A 22,034-nucleotide genomic window follows, 5' to 3' on the forward strand; every position below is an offset into this window, starting at 1 on the left:
GAAGACCACAGATTACAGCTGAAACGATACGGTCTTGTCATATGGTTTTTACTCGATGAATTCACAGCTCAGAAATTGGCTTCTTGTGCTAAATCCAGCTATGTGATTGAACTTAAAGGGCTAGTTCACCCAAAATGGCATTATTTACTCACCTTCATGCCGTTCCAAATCCATTTGACTTCCTTTCTTCCGTAGAATAAAAAGGAGATATTTAAAGCAGCGTGGTTAAGATGTTCTTTTCTGTACAGTGAAGGTGAATGGGGACCACGGCTGTCAGGCAAGATTTCATTTCAGTCCGTTTCTTGCGCAATGCTATCGTATGCCCTGAGAAGTCTTGGAATATAGCGCACAAGTCATATGGATTAATATGATGCTTTATGGTGCCTTTTTGGCCCTTTATGGAGCTTTAAGGCCACTGGTCTCTCATGTAAATTCATAGAATGGAAGAGAGCAGATCAAACCTTCTGCTAAACCTCACCTTTAAGAAAGTAAGTCATAAGGGTTTGAAATGACATGAGAGTGAGCAAATGATGACAGAATTTAACTTTTTAAGGGGTGAACTATTCCTTTAAAGTCTTTTGCATATAATGTTTCATAAAGATCGTAAGAGTTTCACACACCCACTGCCAGTTTGACCGTGATAGGGCCTCTTGAAGCCCACGGGGAAACCCTGTGTAGCGATCAGCAGATATCTCGAGCTCCAGTATTCTTGCTCGCCAATCACTACCAGATGTTGGCTGAACAGCAGCTTCTAGGGCCTGAACGAACTGCACAAATCACTATAAATCACCAAGCACTTCCCAGCAGCTTCCTACATGTCTCAATTCCGCAATCATGTATGCACTGTCATCACAAACACACAGTAAATCTCAATCTTGATTATTTTGTTTTCTTTGATAGTTTATACAGGTGAAGGAAAAAACAACACAACTGCAAGGAACGAATGTACTGAAACCAATACGATTACTGCAAAAAATCATCAATATTTTTGGTCAGTTTTCAGTATGCAAGCACCTAGATGGCTTTAAAGCTAATGGACAAAAACCCACAAAACTCAAATTTATATTTGATGGATTCATTAAAACAAGAAAAAAAATGATAATAAAATAAACATTACTCGATGAATGGTGACTGAGTCTAACATTCTTTGTAACATCTCTTTTTGAGTTCCACAGAAGAACAAAAAGTCATACAGGTACAGTTTTGGAACACGTGACGGTGAGTAAAATGATGACAGCATTTTCATTTTTGGGTGAACCTCATTTATCCTATGCAATTTTGCATCTCAAGACAATTTGTCTTGCTTTAAGGATGTTTAGGTATGTTTACTGAAAAACAAGTCAAAAATACTGATTAAGAAAATACTCAATGCAGCAAAAATCTGTTATTTCTTTCTGTCTTTTTTGTCTCCATCATAATATAATGACTCTATGTTCCATTGGCCTCTCTGAAAGCTACTTCTTTTCTCATTTTTCTCTTCCAATAATTCTGATGTAATTCAGATGTTACAAAAAGGTCAATAAATATGGAACCTGTAGCAGTGCACTGAAGAATAAAAAAAATTAAACTGGATGCAAAGCTAGTGGTGAATGAGTGGGTGTAGGCACTATGGGAGGAAATAGAAACATAGCAGGCCCAGGACAGGGAACATGGTTTGAGTCTCTGAGGAGAGAGAGCATCTCAAAGCCAGAGCGGCCCATGATAGATGGACAGTAATGTGTTTCCCATCTGGTTTGAGGAAGGGCAAAGCCACTAATGAGTCCTATCAACACAGGCCTCCTGTCCTCACTGGGACATTTGATCACAGAGCCTCACAGGACAGAAAATTACTCCACATGCTGTTCTACCATGCAAAAGTGCCCAACTAACTGATGACTGGACCTGATGTTAGAAAACAAGGGTCTGAGGTGGAGATCATGTTTAAATTTGGAAAATGCAATGCCTCACTTTTGCTCGTTGTGACCCAAAATAAAATTAAATATAATAAAACATTATTGTTGCAGGGCTCCCTGTTCTTCTATCCTAATCTTTTCTATTTGAAAAAGTAATGTTTGTGAGTTTTTATATTTCCTATTGACACACTAAATCTGAAGATCTTTAGACAAATGCTTTTGTGAAAAATTTTAAGACATTTACTTTTATATATTTATATTTATATTATTATTATTATTATTATTAGTGGTACTTGCACACACACTTAAGGCTAGGCTTGGGTATACTTTGTTTTTCTGTGTTCTGTTGTGGCAAAGTCGAGTGCTCAAAATTTCAAAGTATACACTTTTAACATAGAATGATGGGAAAATGTGAGGAAGAGGATTGGGAAATTTTGCTAACTGGTTTCGAACCTGGGTCATCCACATAAGCACCACAGCCTAATGTGTAACCACTAAGCCATGGCCTCAACAGACTCAGTTTTTTTTTTTTTTAAACAAGCAGCAAGGCTTATTATTAATGGAAGGGTTTTATCTAAGATTTGTAGTCTTAATTTAACATGCTTTGTGAACACATGCCTGAGTATTTATCATGGTTAAGGTACATTAACTAGAAGAACTGGATCTGGAAGTGAGGAATGAATTAGTGGTTTCAAAAATCGCCTCGATGTTGACCCGAAATGGAAGTTTCAAGTGGAGTAAAAAAGAGTGCTACTGGAAGCAAACCAAGCTAACTTGAAAATATAAGATCATGAAAAGTGAAAAATATAAGGGAATTGTGCCAACATATGGAACAATAAAAGGCAAATCTTTAGGTGTCCTGAACAAATTACTGAAATCACAAATACAATCTGAGGAAGAAATGGATCACTTCTCATCCTCATTTTCACAGCTCATCTGTGCACAGAAAAAAACATGACTGCACTTTATTTTAGCATACGCAAAGCCATATTAACAACATAGCGTGGATGTTATGACATCTCATAAATGTACAGTAGTCCACCAGGGGAATCATATTTAAAAGCTGTAGAAAATTATGCAGGAATCACTGAATGTAAAAATGTTTCATTCTAAATAAAAGACCAGCTCAGAGATGAAAGGAAACCTCAAAATTGGCGGTTGGAAATTGTTAGAACCAAGGCAAAATTATATTTAGACACATTTTAGATATTTAAAGGAATAGTTTCCCCAAAATAAAAAGGTTATCATCCTTTCCTCAATCTCATGTCATTCTAAACCCCCCATGTAACACAAAGACGGATGTCTTGCCAAAGAAACAGTTGATTTGGTTCACAAACCAGTCTGAATGATTCATTCATGAATCAGACTGATCTGGTCCTCATGTTCCACTCACTGACTCTGGTCGCACTGGTTTATAGCTTACTGGAGGGGAAAATTATCAATAAATAATTAACTACTTTTATGATTCTTTTATGGTGCTTGTGCATTTCACGTGACCTTTTTTAGGCTTAAAAGCTTCTGTGAGGGTGAGTAAATGATGACTATATTTTCATTTTTGGTTGACTTCTTTAAATATAATTATTTGCTGAACATACAAACAACATGTTTTTTAAGCACTTTAAACACTTAACACTCATCAAACTGCAGCTCAGTCTCGACCGGCGAGGCTTGAATTACATGTAAAGGTGGGATGTGCCAGCAAAGAGATTAGGAAACAAGTATAAGTTCAAGCACCCCGACTAAAGCATGGCGTAGACAGTTGCGGTGCATCAAAGCAACTTTGGCACATCTTGGGTGTCCCAGCACAGTGGGTGCAACTGCTCAACTGAGGTCATCTTGGCATTTGCTACCTCCCTACCTCCACCCGTCCAAAATTCAGGGGGTTGATTATTGCCTTCAGCTGCAAAAAAACTACTCATTCAAGCTTAATTATATGAAGGCTTTATACACGCTAATTGTCTTACACTCAAATTTCATGCTTTGATTCTCCTCTGACACTTAATGCTCTAGTTTTGAACTCTAGATTTTAACTACTTACTTGGCAGTTTCTTTTATTATTTTTCTTCCTTAAATGTAATTGAATTACTTTGATTCATTTGTGTGTGTGTATACATCGATCAGCCACAACATTAAAACCACCTGCCTAAAACTGTGTAGGTCTCCCTCGTGCCGCCAAAACAGCACCAATCTGCATCTTTTCCATTCCATGACAACATACAGTATTTGGTACATTTTGCATTTGGTTGTATTTTACATTAAAGCACGTGGATGGCTGAAATGTGTTTTACTTTCGTTTAGGTATATAATTTATTTTTCTTTACAAAATGACAAAAATGACTATACAAAAGTTTTTGAAGGGAGGTTGAAAGGCTGGCTCACCGGTGCAATCAAAACAACCTGGAGCTGAACACGCTCAAAACAGCGGAGATGATAGTGGACTTTAGGAGGAACACCCCAACATTGACCCAGCTCACTATTCTAAACAGCGCTGTGGCAGCAGTGCAGTCATTCAGGTTCCTGGGCACTACCATCTCACAGGACTTGAAGTAGGACACCCACATTGACTCACGAAAAGGCCCAGAACTTCCTTCGCCAGTTGAGGAAGTGCAACCTGCCACAGGTGCTGCTGATACAGTTCTACTCAGCAGTCATTGAGTCTGTCCTCTGCACTTCAATAACTGTCTGGTTTGGTTCAGCCACAAAATCGGATATCAGAAGACTACAAAGGATAGGTCAGACAGCTGAGAGGATTATTAGTTGCCCCCTGCCCTCCATTCAAGAACTATACACTTCCAGAGAGAGGAAAAGGGCTGGAAAAATCACTCTGGACCCCACTCACTCAGCCCAATAACTTTTGCCTTCTAGCCGACGCTTCAGAGCTCTGAGCACCAGAACCGTCAGGCACTGGAACAGTTTTTTCCCTCAGGCTATACATCTCACGAACAGTTAAAACTGCCCCATTCAGCAATAATTATGCGCAATACATATCTTAGACTATTTATATTCATCCAACATATCCTACCTCTTCTGCCATACATTCCCTTGCAAACAGATTTGTATTTGTACATACGTGCATATACACTCACCTAAAGGATTATTAGGAACACCTGTTCAATTTCTCATTAATGCAATTATCTAATCAACCAATCACATGGCAGTTGCTTCAATGCATTTAGGGGTGTGGTCCTGGTCAAGACAATCTCCTGAACTCCAAACTGAATGTCAGAATGGGAAAGAAAGGTGATTTAAGCAATTTTGAGCGTGGCATGGTTGTTGGTGCCAGACGGGCCGGTCTGAGTATTTCACAATCTGCTCAGTTACTGGGATTTTCACGCACAACCATTTCTAGGGTTTACAAAGAATGGTGTGAAAAGGAAAAACATCCAGTATGCGGCAGTCCTGTGGGCAAAAATGCCTTGTTGATGCTAGAGGTCAGAGGAGAATGGGCCGACTGATTCAAGCTGATAGAAGAGCAACTTTGCCTGAAATATCCACTCGTTACAACCGAGGTATGCAGCAAAGCATTTGTGAAGCCACAACACACACAACCTTGAGGCGGATGGGCTACAACAGCAGAAGACCCCACCGGGTACCACTCATCTCCACTACAAATAGGAAAAAGAGGCTACAATTTGCAAGAGCTCACCAAAATTGGACAGTTGAAGACTGGAAAAATGTTGCCTGGTATGATGAGTCTCGATTTCTGTTGAGACATTCAGATGGTAGAGTCAGAATTTGGCGTAAACAGAATGAGAACATGGATCCATCATGCCTTGTTACCACTGTGCAGGCTGCTGGTGGTGGTGTAATGGTGTGGGGGATGTTTTCTTGGCACACTTTAGGCCCCTTAGTGCCAATTGGGCATCGTTTAAATGCCACAGCCTACCTGAGCATTGTTTCTGACCATGTCCATCCCTTTATGGCCACCATGTACCCATCCTCTGATGGCTACTTCCAGCAGGATAATGCACCATGTCACAAAGCTCGAATCATTTCAAATTGGTTTCTTGAACATGACAATGAGTTCACTGTACTAAAATGGCCCCCCACAGTCACCAGATCTCAACCCAATAGAGCATCTTTGGGATGTGGTGGAACGGGAGCTTCGTGCCCTGGATGTGCATCCCACAAATCTCCATCAACTCCATCATTGCTATCCTATCAATATGGGCCAACATTTCTAAAGAATGCTTTCAGCACCTTGTTGAATCAATGCCACGTAGAATTAAGGCAGTTCTGAAGGCGAAAAGGGGGTCAAACACAGTATTAGTATGGTGTTCCTAATAATTCTTTAGGTGAGTGTGTATATATATACAGTCTTATTGTGTATTTCTATATATACTTATATTTTCAATTCACTTTTTATTTTTATGCTATTTTTGAATTATTATCAAAATCTATCTTGTTCTTGTATTGTGTTGTTTGTGCACTGGAAGCTTCTGTACCCAAGACAAATTCCTTGTATGTTTATGCATACTTGGCAATAAAGCTCATTCTGATTCTGATTCTGATTGATTAAGCTTCCCTTTGTTGTATTTGATATGAGTCAGATATTAAATCAAAGGGGATTGTAAATTAGCATGCATACTTTCACAAACATAATATGTTGTCCTTGTATAATGCAATAAATGCAAGAGGGGCTTAAGGGCTATATCTGGGGCCTATAAAATTAAAATGCAAAGACAGAAACTAATAATAAAAGTGGTATTGTTATTATATTTCAAAAATAAGTGAAAAGACCAATAAAATTGCAGATTTTGTCCCACTGAAATGAACATTCTACATTACAGCATTGAAAGTAAAGTCTATAACATCTATAAAAAGTTAACATAATTTTTGTGACTAAATGAGTTGTAACTCCTTTCATCAGGTCCTTATTGATTGAAATGAGTTATCTCTAGGAATTTCTGAAGGCAAACAAAATCAGTTATATTTTCTTGCTTGAGTGCAAGAAAGAAGGGTGGGGTGGGGTACTGCCCCCATTGATGCACATGCAGGGGTCAACATTACTAATGATCCACTGTATGCTACAAAACAAACCATTTATTAGGATGTTCTTGATTCCTGTTTTTGTGCTCCATTGTCTTGTATTGCATAGGGCTCATCTGAGAGGCAAATAAAAGGATCATTAACTTCGTCCAGCTAATATAAAACTCACCCTGAAAGAGGCACTTCACCAGGGCCTCCATTTAGACTTGGCAATGCATTAGATAAAAAAAATTGTAATCCCAAATTACCCCACTGGTTTACATGATTATCCTTGAAGATTAAGGTGGCTACACCAGATGTGGTCATTGTGCTATTTGAAGACATGTGATTTGAAATTTTGCATGGGTGTACCATCTCTGATAAATGTACTTGGAGTCGGGTTTGTGTCCTCAAAGTCTTTCAGGGGGCTGGTGGGATCACAAGACTGGCCCAGAGCCCCTCCTCATGTAAGTGGACTGATCACCATGTGGAACATGGCCAAATAAGGCCCTGATTAATTTGGCGGGCGGCCATTGTGCTCATTCAGCCCTCTAAACTTTACACACAAAAGAACAAAGGTCCATCTACTGGATGACACAACTGAGAAAAGGCCACTGAGAAACTCAAATGGTCAAAGAGATGAGCATAAAGTATTTTAAGGATCATTATGCTAATATTCACAGTTTGGCCATTTCTGATTGGCTGAAACTGAGGAAGTTGCTGTATATGGCTTTTGTCAGAGTAATAGCTACAGTATATTTGGAAGAAGCCTTTTTTAGGATCATTATGCTAATTATCAAGAATTGGAAATTTCTGGTTGGATAAAACTAAGGAGGTACCAATTTATGGCTATAGACTTTGGTCTATTGGCATATTTTATTTGATAAAAATGAAAATTATGCTTTGAGAGAGAGAAGTACAGTGTGTTCAAAATGTTTTATGAAATACCCAAAATGACCAAAAAGTTTTGGATGAAGTACTTCAAGGATCATTAAGCAAAATTTTCAATAATCAGCTATTTTAAGAACTTAAAATAGCATGAAACACTCACCGATGACGATAAGGGTGTAGTTAATGTTAACACTGCCAAAGCCATTTGTGGCTTTACAAATGAAAGTTCCAGCATCCTCTGCCTCCACCTCTTTGATACGCAGGGCTTGTTGGAGAACCCTGAAGCGCATCCAACCGCTGTGGATGTTTCTTCCATCTTTGGTCCACATGATGAGGGGCGGCGGGTCCCCCTCCACAGGACACTGAAGTTTCATGGTGCGTCCAATCCTCACGGTCTGTCGGTGGGCTACCTTCTCTGCTACATGCGGGGGACCTACAGATGAATAGATTGGTTAGTTCAAGCTGTTAATACCTTTCATGACAGGGTGCCATAAAGTACTAATATCCTTTTCACACTTGGTACATTTGTAGAGTCCAAATCTAAAACCGAGTGTCCAAAATGTGCTATATTGACATATGTTGGCGCATATTGTGCAGGAGAGCCGTGTTTATAGACACAGTGCCAGGTAAACTAGAACATCAACTTTTAAAAACTTGTCTCAAGACACCTGTGTTCTGTCTTTTTGTAGCACAAGAATGCATTTGGTCGGAATGGTCCCTTTTATTGAATCTTTTGTCATTAACACGAGAACCTAAAATGCTGTTGTTGATGCAAAATATGGGGTAATATCAGGTAAACTGATTTTCTTTTTGACGTTCACATTAAAAGTAAAAATTGGCCCAATTTACATGCAATTACTTTATATAATCAATAACAGTTGACTTTGTTGCATTCACATCAAACCCCAAACTGTCCTTTCAAATGGACTTGAGTGTGATTTCTTTGTTCGCACCTAATTTCGGAGGATGGCTTTTCCTCTAATCAAATTTTAATCGAACTTTAATCAAATCTGCCAATCTGACATAAGACTGCCCACTCTCAAGCTAGACTTCCAATTTTTTGTTCTAAAAATCTTCTACTTTCTTCTTGCATACTGGTTGTTTGACTCAAGTCTGAAGATGCAAAATGAGGGACTCGATGCTTTAAACCAAGACATTTGCTTTCCAACAGATTAGGCTGAACTTTAAAGCATCTCATCCTGGCTGAGCAGAACGAGGCTTCCCCCTGCCCACGCACATAGCCTTGCTTACTCCCGCTAAACGTCAGAAGGCAGGAAATTGATAGTGTCACTGTTTATGTCTGCGGGGAAATTGTAACCGCAGTCCCCTGTCAACCAGCCACATCTAGCTGGCGTACTCTGATACTGGACTGCAACGGCCAGCATTGTTTGTGTGCTCCTCTGTTGGAGGCTTCTCAGAGGTTAAAAGGGTCTGCAAATATTGTCCACAGGCTGTGTGAGTCACTCTATGGTCTGTTTACGTAAGACTAATTCCAGATTGGATCCATTTAGCTGCCACAGAACCAGGCTTAGGAAGATCTTGTGGCAAAAAATTGGAATAACACATCCAGTCCTATGCATGAAGGATATTGTTTAGAAAAAAAGAATCATATTTTTCCAATACTTAATCATTTCCAAATCCATCTCAGCAAATTAGATGTGGAATCTGATGAAAAGGACTGCAGAAAGACTTAATCTACATGGATAAACTAGGCTCTGTTCCAAAACCTGTAAGTTTGCAAAAAAGACAGTATAGAATGAGACTGGCCACTATAAGGCCATTCACTTATGAATGGGGGAAATCATTACACTGAATGTGGAAGCTGTATAATTATATTATAATCACCATTTCTCTCACTTAATCAGCCTTATTTAATAGATTTGCTCACAGAGGTTGTCACAATGCATTTTTGGGATTGCATTCTCCGCAAGGAATACATGCAATGCTGCCTTGGTATTTCAGAAGTAGGTTAAGGTATTGATACCGATTTCCAGATACAATTCAATTCCAATTCACAAGCTCTTAATATGATTTGATTCAGATTTAATTCATACTGTATATTTAAGTTATAATGTCCATTTTGGTTATTTAGTAAATAAATTATCTCTATGCTAATGCAGTTAACAGTGGACCTTCTAAATGAGTAAATAATGAAAATATAAATTTTACTATTTACATTTAATGTAGCTTTACATAATTTTTGTTACATTAGCTTTTTAAAAATTTACAAATTTCATGTATTCCATCAATAATTATGATGTCTTGAAATTGCATATATATATATATATATATATATATATATATATATATATATATATATATATATATATATATATATATATATATATATTATAATATATATGCAATTTCAAGACATCATAATTATTGATGGAAAAGTTATTGTTTACATAATTTGTACTATTTACAAGTATTTACATTGATATGTAGAGCAAGCCCTAAAACTATAGAACTATAGACTCTTTAAGAACAGCAGCAGTTCAGTGAGCATCTCACAGAAGTGTTTTGGTTGATTGAACATTAACAAGAGTAAAGTTGCAAAAATAGTGTTCCTGTAAACTCACTGTAAAGAACTGGAAGTGTACTAAAAGAGACATTATTTAATGCCAAATGGATTGCGTGGATCTTGTCTTTGGACACAAATTACCTGGAACAAGTGAAACCAAACTTTTACTCTCAACAAGCAGTGAAAGGATCTCAGTGCTTTACTTCTTCGCCAATGTACTACTCAATTACTGGTGAGTAATATTTTAACATTTATGATCCAGTGACTAATCATAGACATTTTTAGTCACATAGTGTGGTATTTGGTCACATAAGCGAGTGATTTGCAAGCATTGTAAAGGGTTGCGCATAGAGTAAAACTTAGATCATGGGATTTTAAGAATTGCTTACATGAAGATCACAATCAATTGAAAATGTATATATAATATAATATATACATAATTATACTGCCTACTTTTGGGAACAGTACAATTATGGCTACCTTTTCTGGAGTGTGCATATGATGCCTTAAATTGCTGCCAATGTAGGTTGCTCACTTGGTTTTTGAACAAAGGCTTTATATAATCTGGAAGGAAATGGTTACATTTTTTATATGGTGATATATATAAGTTGCCTATGAACTGTAACAACATGTATACTGTTTTATTTCGAACCAAAGGGGTATTCTCGTGAAAAATATATCTGGTACGTGGTTTCACGCTGTGCTGTGAAATGACGTGGTGCCCAGTGGGAGTCGCTGCAACAGGTATCAGGCCAGATTGACTACAACACACTACTGTGATTCACAGAGAAGTGGGTAGCTGACATTTTGATGGATTATGGTTGAAAGTGTGAAAAAGAAATTAGTCACAGGCAGGAACTCGCCAGAGTCCTCTTCTCCTCTGTTCCGAATGGCTTTCTCATCAGAGGCGAGTCTTGTGTAAAACCTTCCTGGTGAGCTGTTCTCACAGATTGAAATCTCATTCTTCCTTGAAAAAGACTGTATGCCCAATCTTTGAGTAGATTTATGGCCCTCTCGCACACGGCCTTCTGTCCATGGGTCAGTCCCGAGGCCTCTCCTCCTTGCAGGAGCCCAGAGGCTGACGGCAATTCACATTTAACAGATTAGAGGTGCACAGGAGAAAACAAAAAGCCCTAAACTTTCACAAGCAACGCTCCATTTGGCTTCCAAGTCTTCTCGCTTTTGACTAAAGACAACGATGATTAATGCATCAGCTTCCAAACAACTCACAATTACATACAGAGGACGCCAGGGTCAAGAAAGCTGTTTTTTTTTAGCAAGACCGAAATAGCAAGACAGTATTACAGTATTTATTGTGCCCTAAGAAATAAATGTGTTCAAATGTAATAAAAAACACATTTAAAGGTACAGTTCACCCAAAAGTGAAAATACTGTGGAACACAAAAGGAGATGCTAGGGTTAGGATTGTTAGCCTCAGTCACCATTCACATTCATTGTTCAACAATCTTGTGTTCCACTGAAGAAAGTCAAACGAGTTTGGAAAAACATGAGGGTGAGTGAAGGATGACATCTTTTTTTTTAGGGTGAACTATCCCTTTAAAGATGAAGTGTGTAATTTGTCAACAATCGGAATAGCAAAAATAACCTGTTTTCAAACAGGTTTCCCTACAAACTCCCCCTGTCCACCATTTGTCGAGGAACAGATAGTCATACCCAAACTTATGCCATTGGTTGAGAGCAATGTTTTTATTGCAAAAAATCTGGGTTGGAAGTAAATCCATAAACATTAAAATACTCACGGTTTCCAAAGAATAGCCACAAGACATAAACAATATAGTGTACACATGGTTTAAGTGTGATAAAATAGCTTACTAACCTTTTCTGTGTGAAGTTATATACATTTATACAACTTTGTTGCCATGACAACATAACACTGTGAACCCTAAAACGATCTAAAAAACAACAAAGATTGAAAAAAATGTAAAGCTCACAAGAATTAATAAAAGCGTTTTTATACAATAATTTTACTTCAGATTTCTGCTTTTAAACTCCAAAGATTGGCCCAATTTACTTCTATTGTTAGTGCCTCACTGTAACCTCGATTTTTGCTTTATTTAAAGAAAAAGGGGGACGATTCAAAATAATTTTTTGTGGAATATTAACATTAAGCCAGAAATGCTGTTGACTGAGCTTAACTTTTATTAAACCTGGAATACTCCTTTAACAGCAAACATTTTGTTGAAATGCATAAAGCATTTTAACCAAACAAATTACACACCGAGCTTTAAATAGCGAAGCCTTTGCGAAACTGTGCGTCTGTGTAAATATTGGGTGTGTTTGTCTGTGAGTGAATTTGTGGGCAAGAACTCTCTGAATGGGGGGAACGATAGGTCAAACTCTTTAAAAGGCAATCTGTTTTCTCCATTCAACATAAATGCATTCCCTTCTGTCGCAGCCGAGCGCAGCAATATGTAATAAAGCCTCTCTTTGCCTGCTGCACTGGGGATCTCTCTTCAAGCTGCAGTTGTCCATATCCCTTCTTCCCTTTTATGGCTTGCTGGCTTAAGGTAGCCCAACATGCATGCCTGGAAAAAGACGGCCCAAGATTCATTTTAGAGGCCAATGCAAGTAGCATTCAATCATATACTGTCTTTTAACTCAAGCACTGCAAATTAGTGTCTCCCTACTGTGATTGCTGTAAAGAAAACTTTCCCTTAAAAGTCAATATCTATCCTTGAGCCAGCTAGATAGGGCCCTTTGGTGAAAAAGAAGTCCAAAGCATAACATTTTTGTTGGCCATATTTGGGGAGCACAGGAGGTGATTTTGAGTGCAGGAATGTGTTTGATCATAAAGTGCCAATGTATTCACCTTCAGAAAGGTGCGAGTGATAGAGTAAGACAGCCCTCACCCTGCCTTAACTTCCTCTGTCTTACAAGAGGATGTTGTGGAGCCCTTCTGTTCAGCATACTTGCATTCCACTACAAATTCCTGAAAACATATTCTGAATATGCCCACAACTAACAGCTAGGAAACCATGGAAAGGAAAGTCATATTCAAACTTAATCTGTCAACAGCATATGTGGCTTTCTAAACAAAAATTCTGCATAATTATTGTAAAGTATAACCATAACAATTTACACTAGTGTGATAGAATCACAAAGTTTCAATGCAATCCTTCAACTCATGTTAAAGTTGGTAAACCCAGTACCTTTAACATGCCATGTGCAAGGATACCAAGAAAAGATATGGCTTAACTATACATAAAGCTATTTTTAATGGTGCAAAACACATAGAAATGATGTTGATAACACATAAACAGGAGTTGATTAAATAAAAAGTAGTCCCACTTCAAAAGGACAATTTAGACAACTACGGATCAAATAAAAATTACAAATAATAATTCACATAATTGCTCATAAACCCTCTGGTGCACTTGTCCCATATGGTAGATTTCCATTGTAGCTAAATTACAGTACATGTGTTTAACCTCAATTTTCACAAGTTTAAATATATTTATGGAGTAATAACAAAGCTTAGGTTTTATATACAGAATATATATATATATTTTGTATATATATTCTGTATATATATATATACACACATCTTATCAAATGAACTTCACTATACTTTGAGTATTGTGAGCTTGATTGTGTTAAAATAGGAGTAATTATTGTGGATTTACACTATCTTAAAGGATGGTTCATGGCTGGCTGAAAATGTAAACAAGGAATGTAAACCTACACCACTTATGATTCATGGAATGGTCTCCAAGCAGCTGTTGTTGGCCTTGAATCCATGCTAAGATTTCCCAAGGTGACTCAATCGAGATTCACTTGCATACATGGACAAGTAACAACTGTGATATTATAGCTTAACAAGCAAGAACAAATCACCTCGCTATTTATCATTACAATTGATTTATCAAAGTCCATCAATTAAGAGGTCAGGAGGATTTTTGACAAGCCACAGTAATTACCGGAAAGTTCAGTCGGCAATCAACATCTAAATGGCCTGTTTGGTGAGCTCAAGATTCTAAAAAACTGTTTACAAGAGCAGGCCAGTCACGAAAAAGAGCCAACGTAAGTCAGATGAAAAGAAAAACCTCCTAAAACATTTGCTGGTTTCAGTACGGATCTGCCTCAGGGAATGCTGGAATGAGGGGATTGTGGGATATCACATGCCACCATGAGGCTCTGAAAGCCAACAGCTACACCAGCAAAATATCCACTGTGATGAACGGTCAAAGCATTGGTAGTTAAAAAGAAGTAATGTACAATTCATCACACAGAGACAATATATAAAAGTCCACAGAAAGAGTAGAGAGAGGATTCAAAATCTAATTTAAACCTAGAAAATAAACATAAAAACCCTAGGATTTTTAAAAATGTAAAACAAGAAACACTATAATGTAAAATGAGTAAGAATTTTTAAGATTCTGCACTATTTCTAACCATGTAACTCCAAAAGGTTAAAAGGTCAGATTTCTTTGCTATAGCACAAAAGATGCTCTTTGGAACATCCTCAAAGCATGCTGTCATTAAAGCAAAAAGGGGACATAACAAATCATGGGATCATTTTCTATTTCTTTTGGAAACAAACATACTTTCAACATAATTTTGTTTTTGGGCATGTGTGTCTTATTATGAGGTCCAGTTTCAAAATGAAACCAGAATTCGGCAACTCACGATGACTATTATCAATCAAAAGCAATCTATTTACACTGCTAAGTACACATACAAAAGAAAAAGGCTTCATTATACTTCTAAGCCACATTTAGGCTTTATGATACTAAATCCACAATCAATGAGGAACTGTCAGGCATGACCATGACCCCTTGTGCATATCTGATCAGTATTTACATGTGATTTCATAACCATTTACTATACTTCCATGTTATACAAATAATTTGTATATGACGGTCATAAAAATCAGGTATCTGAAGACCCCTAAGATATCAAAGAAACACTTTTATGCTACAGTCTCACTAAGCCCTTTCACCCCTTGTGTCTTTGTCATTGCCTGGGGTGACAAGTCAAAGCGATGACATAGTTCCATTTACACAGACCGCACTCCATTCAGACTAACTGCAAAAAGCAGTAATTTCCTCTGCTGTCAATAGGTCAATTGCTACCAATTGCAGGAGCATGACACTTAACACTGGCCTTAAATGTGAGGGGCTGGCTTTTTACATTAGACACTTTACTTCCCCAAAAGATCTTAAGGAGTTGTGTACTGCAGTCTGTTAGTTAAGTATTAAACTTTGTTGCATACTGTATCTCTACAGACACAAATTATATAGCAAATTGTGTCTCTAGAGAGGTATCCTATTGGTTTTCTAAGCAATTGGATTTGTGATGTTTGCACTGCAGATGAAAAATGGGCAAATAAATCTAATGGACATACATTAATTGAGGGACCCGAGCCACAACTAGAGACCAAAATATAATAGAGACATACTGTAGAGGTGGGCACTTTGGACTAAGCAACCACCTTAGCAACCACTCAGAACACCTTAACCATTACCTTGCAATACCCCAGCATCCACCCAGAACATTCTGGTAACCGCATAGTATAACGCACAACAACCTTTTAGAACACTTTAGCAACTGTATATCTACACCCTGGCAACAACCCAAAACACCCTAGTCAGATGAACCTTAGTTTGCATGTGCAAACACCACTTTTAGAAAGTTACTTTAAATAAGGCTGTTTAAACATATTTATCTTTGGGTTGCGGGTAAAATCTCCGCTAAAGTCTCTGCGGGAGTTACAAATACATTTTGTAACTCAATGTATTGACTTACATTAAGTAATTGCATTAATGCAATGCATGGTTATACAGGCCTTTTATCATTATAATTACATGCAATCAATTAAAAAATAAATATAGTTCAAGAAAAGTGTACAAAACTTGAAAACAGCTCTATCATGTTTTTGGTTTCTAGAAGAGAAATAAAATTACACATTGTGAATGGCACCGGATCCCACAAACTGGAGCAGTTATTGAGAGAGAGGTTTATCTAATGAAGGGGCCACAGCGGTGGGAAAAATAGAGGTTTGGCCGACTTTCCCATTCTGCCACTGCTCCTGCCACAGCCCCAACAGAGACACACTTTTCTGGGAATCTTGGGACCAGAAGCCAGTAGGGTGTTGGGTGCTGAGCGGATAATGTTGCCATGTCGACCAGTCAGCAGATTCCGCAAAGTCTTTAAAGTTCCCCTTCGCTGTTCTGGATTGGGGGGGATTGGTAACGTGACAGGAGTTCCTTCTTGAAACAATTCCAAGACCTTAATTTTTAAGTTACAGTGCCAATTCTTTTTTTAAATTTTTTTATCAGATACAGGTTATTTTGTGGTGTGGGAGAAAAACAGATCAATATTTAAGATTTTTTTTTTTTTTCATAAATTCTTCTCCCTGCCGAGTAGGGAGTGACATGCAAGAAGAATATGAATCACCAAAAACACAAAAAGAAGAATGAGAAAGAGAAAGTAAGGTAGAGATTGACTGAACAAGGAGGAGAATGTATATAAAAAATGAATTAAATATTGATCTATTTCTCACCCCACACCTATCACATTGCTTCTGAAGATATGGATTTAACCACTGAGTCGCCTGGAGTACTTTTATTTTGCCCTTAAGTGAAATTTCAAAATAATGTGAGCTTCAAAATTTTGGCACCCATTCACTTGCATTGTGAGGACTTACAGAGCTGAGAAATTCTTCTAAAAATATTTGTTTGTGTACAGCAGATGAAAGAAAGTCATACGCATCTGTGATGTAATAATGGTGAGTAAATGATGAGAGACCTTTAATGTTTATTATATCTTTTTTCCATACAGTGAATGATGACTGAACATTCTGCCTTAAAAATTTTAATTAAAATGAGCGAAAGCAACACAATTCTCGAACATTTTATCACAACTTAATTTAATTGCAGGCAATCAATAAAAATTTGCCAAACATAAGTTTGCAATTGCAATTGTAATTAATGGAAATCCAGTTTCAGATCGACACATTGATTTGCACAATATTTTTGTATCTAATCTCATCTGTCCATGTAGTTGTTTTAATTTAGTCCTCTAAGCAATTATTAAAGATTAAAAGAGGCCCTATTATTCTTTTGGGGATATTACTTTTCCTGTAGCGTGTAACATAGCTCTATATGGATGTAAAAGGTCTGCAAATTTACAAAGCACATGCAATAGGGAGTTATACTGTCCCACAGACAACACTGCTCAAGAACTGCAAGAAACAAGTTGTTTGTAGTCGAGCCATTTACAGTGGCGGAGCTAGGGGTTGGCCAGGAGTGGCCGTGGCCACCATGGACTGAAGCCATTGGCCACCCCACACAAAATTGCCGTTTTTAAGCACAAGACTTAACATGTACTGCCCAAATATTTCTGTGCCACCACAGACTGATTGCTGGCCCCTGCCCGGCCACCCCTGGCCATTTCTTCCATAAAGTATCTACGTCACTATGTAAAACATTTGCATAATGCCTGCCTAAGGGCTAATTTGACCCACCCTCAAACAAACGTAGTTATAGCTGAGGCCAGAATGAGTTGGGTTACTGTTGTCACCATGTCTAGAAGACGCTGTTTTATTTGCTGCAAAAGAAAAACCTCTTTATTTGGACTTCCAAAGGCAGATTAATTGAAGAATCAGTGGTTCAAATTGATTTAAAATATTCAGCAGTACAACCACAAACAATGCCGGATATTCAAGATGGTTACACCTGAAAAATGGTGCAGTTCCCACTTTGTTGGAATGGTGGTGGTGTAGTGGTCTAAACCACATAACTGGTAAACTGGTAATCAGAAGGATGCTGGTTCGATCCCCACAGCCACCACCATTGTGTCCTTGAGCAAGGCAACTCCAGGTTGCTCCGGGGGGATTGCCCCTGTAAGAAGGGCTCTGTAAGTCGCTTTGGATAAAAGCGTCTGCCAAATGCATAAATGTAAATGTAAAAATGTAAATCTGGTGCTTGTCATTCTTACTATCATGAATAGCGATCAAGTGTGGAGATGGAGTTATTTTTACAAATGTTCATTTTATGTCCGCAATCCACAGCTAAATTGCTATGTAATGTTATTGTTTTGGTAAGAGTTTACTATTTAGCTGTGGGCAGGATTCTACCAAAAAATGTGTAACAAAATGGTCGATCTCAAGTATCTTATATAATTATATAATTACAAGGTGTAATGTTATGGACGCTATCGATAGTCCATGGCTAACTTGCTCACTAACTCTCTAACACACCAATTAATGTCCAACCGGGAGTAAGCCTCTGTTCTCCGTTCATAGCTCTGGCGAAATAAGTTTGGCTACACCCATTCCAGCAAAAGATGACTAACTTAGATGCACTACTTTTGTGTTTTTTACTTGAAGCATTGTTAGGTTCACAATAATTAACATTTCTGGCACACGCTCTACGTGGTTGACTAATAACAACAGACTAGGCCAGCTGAACAGTCAGAGCAGATTGGGCTTTCGGAAAAGGGGGGCTTTAAAGAGACAGGAGGTAAATCAGAGCGTTTGAGCCAGAGGAAGAAGAGGGGGGAAAGAAATGTACAGTATGAGAAAAATATTGTTTTTTGAACATTAAAGCATGTAAATCTATTTTAGTAGACCCCACAAAATAAAATTATGAACCTGTAAATTAGCATAATATGGCTCTTTAAAATAATTGAATAATGTATGCCAGTAAAAAAAAGAAATGTGGTCTGCAAATGCACATCATCTAATATCATCGTTGCGTAGTGACGTACCAAGTTCAAATCACTTTCAGTTCTTTTCATTTTCATTGCATCAGGAAGGAATAACTACAGATAAATTAATTAAACCTCTTCACCAAAAATAGAACAAATCCATAAAAAAAAAGTTGAAAAGCTTGGTTAAAGTGAGGAAAACTTTGCAACTCATTTAAATTAAGATCAATGAACATTTTTCATTTTGAGCGTAATCTAAGTTTGTAAAGGCTGGGCTGATCTGTAATTGTAACAGTAGGTGGACCAGACCTCAATCGGACTTCCTCCAGACACGTTTAAAGCTGTCAGTTCTGAAGAACATAAACCTTCATCTCACCTTGTATAACGGCCACAGGTTCACTGGAAACAAAGCACAGTCTGTCCTCCTAAATTAACCCAGATCATGTTCATTTCAAACAGCACCTGTCTTTTCAGTGTAAATGAATTGAAGAATGAAATGTTGCAATAAAGTCTGGAAAACAGAGTGATGAAAAGCTATGAAAAAGAACATATTTCAAAGACGCTGTTTTCGCAAGCCAACGCGCCAAGAACCTGGAGTGGAGTTTTTAATCGACAACATACTTCCAGTGGTTATGAAGACTTTTATTGGGAACTCAATAGAAGAAACTTGGGCCTGGATGACAATTATCCAGACGTATTGGACGTGAAAGGGGAGCCTGAAAAAATAAACCGGGAGCGGAGAATTCCCAGGGCTGCGACCTCGGCCGGGAAACCGAAGGAAAAGCAAGCTTCTTATTGCATGCTGGCGAAAAACTGTGTTAAAGGCCACAATTTCAATTACACGTGGCTGCCGTGGGGGCTTTATATTTCACAGGGTGGAGATAAAAATGTCCTCCGCGGGGTGCCACATTAGTTGTGTGGACTCAATGATGGGGATGGAGGGAGGCTAATGTTTGAGCAGGGATCAGACGTATGGACAAGGGACATTCTTTTCACTACTGGGCCTGCACAATTAATCAAATAACTATTTGAAATTACAATTATCACTTCCACAATTAACTAAATTAACTAAACATATATACACTCACCAAGCACTTTATTAGGAACACTATGGTGCTATTCTTATCACTACAAATGTACAGAGTGGTTTTCTGAGCTACCATAGCCTTTCTGTCAGCCACTCTGGCCATTCTACGTTGACCTCTCTCACTACTATTTGTTTCCGTCTGCAGAACTGCCACTCAATGGATGTTGGCACCATTCTGAGTAAACTCTAGAGACTGTTGTGTGTGAAAATCACAGGAAATCAGCAGTTCCAGAAATACTCAAACCAGCCTGTCTGCACCAACCAATCATGCCATGGACTGAATCGCTGAGATAAAAAATTTTCCCCATTCTGATGGTTGATGTGAACAGTAACTGAAGCTCCTGACCAATATCTGCGTGATTGTATGTATTGCACTGCTGCCACACGATTGGCTGATTAGATAATTACATAAATAAATAGGTGTACAGGTGTTCCAAGTGCTTGTCAATAAAGTCTATAGTCATGTAGCCTACTTAAAGGGGGTATTTCACCCATGTTGTTCCAAAACTGCACGACTGCTGATGTGAATGATAGTGTCAGTCAGCATTCACTTTCACTGTATGGAAAAAAGACGAAATGAAAGTGAATAGTGATTGTAATTCCCACTACCATAGCATGTAGTACTGTAGAAATTGGAATGTAGATGCCACAAATATAGGGAATTAATCATCAATTATGATTTCTGTCATAATCATGTAGCAGTACATTGTCACTGTATCTCAGTGCCAAAAAAACACAGACTTATGTTATGCCAACACACCCTGTCACACATGCTAGTATGTGCTCTTTGGCAGGGCCGAGCGGGCTAATTCCATTTTACCGCTCAGACAAATAGCTCACAGAGGCACGGAATGCAGGGCATGAGTATATAAGATATCCACCCCTTCCCTCCCTCCCCCTCTGATGACAAAGAGGAAAAACATGGCTATAAATGGTCGGTCACCATACCACAGTCTATGCTCAATGGCATCTGCAATTTGTGTCTTTCATCAAGACAACTGGTGGCTTTCTCAGACTGAAATGTTATGTGATGTTCAAAATCTAATAATGTCAGTCTGACAATCCAGCGCAATCAAATCCGATTTTGAATCACCAGATGATGAATTAGTTACATAAGTCGCTGGTATGAAATTGTCGTGCAAAAACAACATCAACTGGGAAGCGAGAGCTTTCAGCTGGGTTTGGTTGAGGTTTGATATTTGGAGCACAGTTCAAGGTGCAGATTAGGGTAAATGGTGGAAAAATGGGACAGCTGTCAAAAGGAGGGAAAACCAGTGCAGTTGAGCCCCTTGGACAGTAAAATCTCAGAGAAGACCTCTTTAGATCCTCAACTGATTCTCCAAAAAGCAGAGATTAAATTAAGAGCAAATTGAGACTTCTGCTTAATTCTTCTGCTTCTCAGATTTAAAAAAAAAAAAGACCCCAGCAATCTGAAATGTGTCTCAACACTAAGTGTATTTACATGCACAATCTTACACCAATTACACTTCATAAGCAATTTAAGCACCTTAAACAGATTTCCTTTATCAGGTTAAAGTCATAAACTGTTTAAGCATAAACTGATCGGTGCAGGTAGATTTGGCAGATTGCCCATTACCCCGATTCCACTCTGCATGTAAACACCAGCGTTCTTCCCGATTTATTCATTACGTTTTGTGTGTATGCATGCTTAAGTTCTGACATCAAAAGCAAAAAATAACCCAATGATTTAATGTATCATGTAAGCATCTTTTTCTTGCACTGTCAGATTTTTTGAAAACGCTGATTTTTGGAAGCCATCAACATATTGCTGTGCATGTAAACAAGGTCAATGTCTCAGACTGTGCTCAGATTTGCCAAGAAACCAAAGTCTGCAATACAAGTCAGATTTCAATAAAAACTCATTTCTCATCAAATTCATCCAAGACCAGATTATCTGAAACTATACTATCAACATTCATTTACAGCACCATACACTTAATGTATGTGAACAATTATTTTATACGTGTGTATTTTTAAATTT

The 22,034-nt window shown here is 38.0% G+C and overlaps 1 protein-coding gene across 1 annotated transcript in view; it reads right to left on the minus strand.

The window, feature by feature from the left end:
- LOC127663182 (fibroblast growth factor receptor-like 1) overlaps positions 1 to 22,034 on the minus strand; it is a 74,193-nt gene that overhangs the window by 25,794 nt on the left and 26,365 nt on the right. The window contains exon 3 of the mRNA XM_052154677.1: positions 7,912 to 8,184. Coding sequence (XP_052010637.1) covers positions 7,912 to 8,184 — 273 coding nt within the window. The remainder of the gene's footprint in view (positions 1 to 7,911; positions 8,185 to 22,034) is intronic.

This window comes from Xyrauchen texanus, chromosome 23 (assembly GCF_025860055.1).
Source record: "Xyrauchen texanus isolate HMW12.3.18 chromosome 23, RBS_HiC_50CHRs, whole genome shotgun sequence".
In the NCBI taxonomy this organism is placed as follows: Eukaryota; Metazoa; Chordata; class Actinopteri; order Cypriniformes; family Catostomidae; genus Xyrauchen; species Xyrauchen texanus.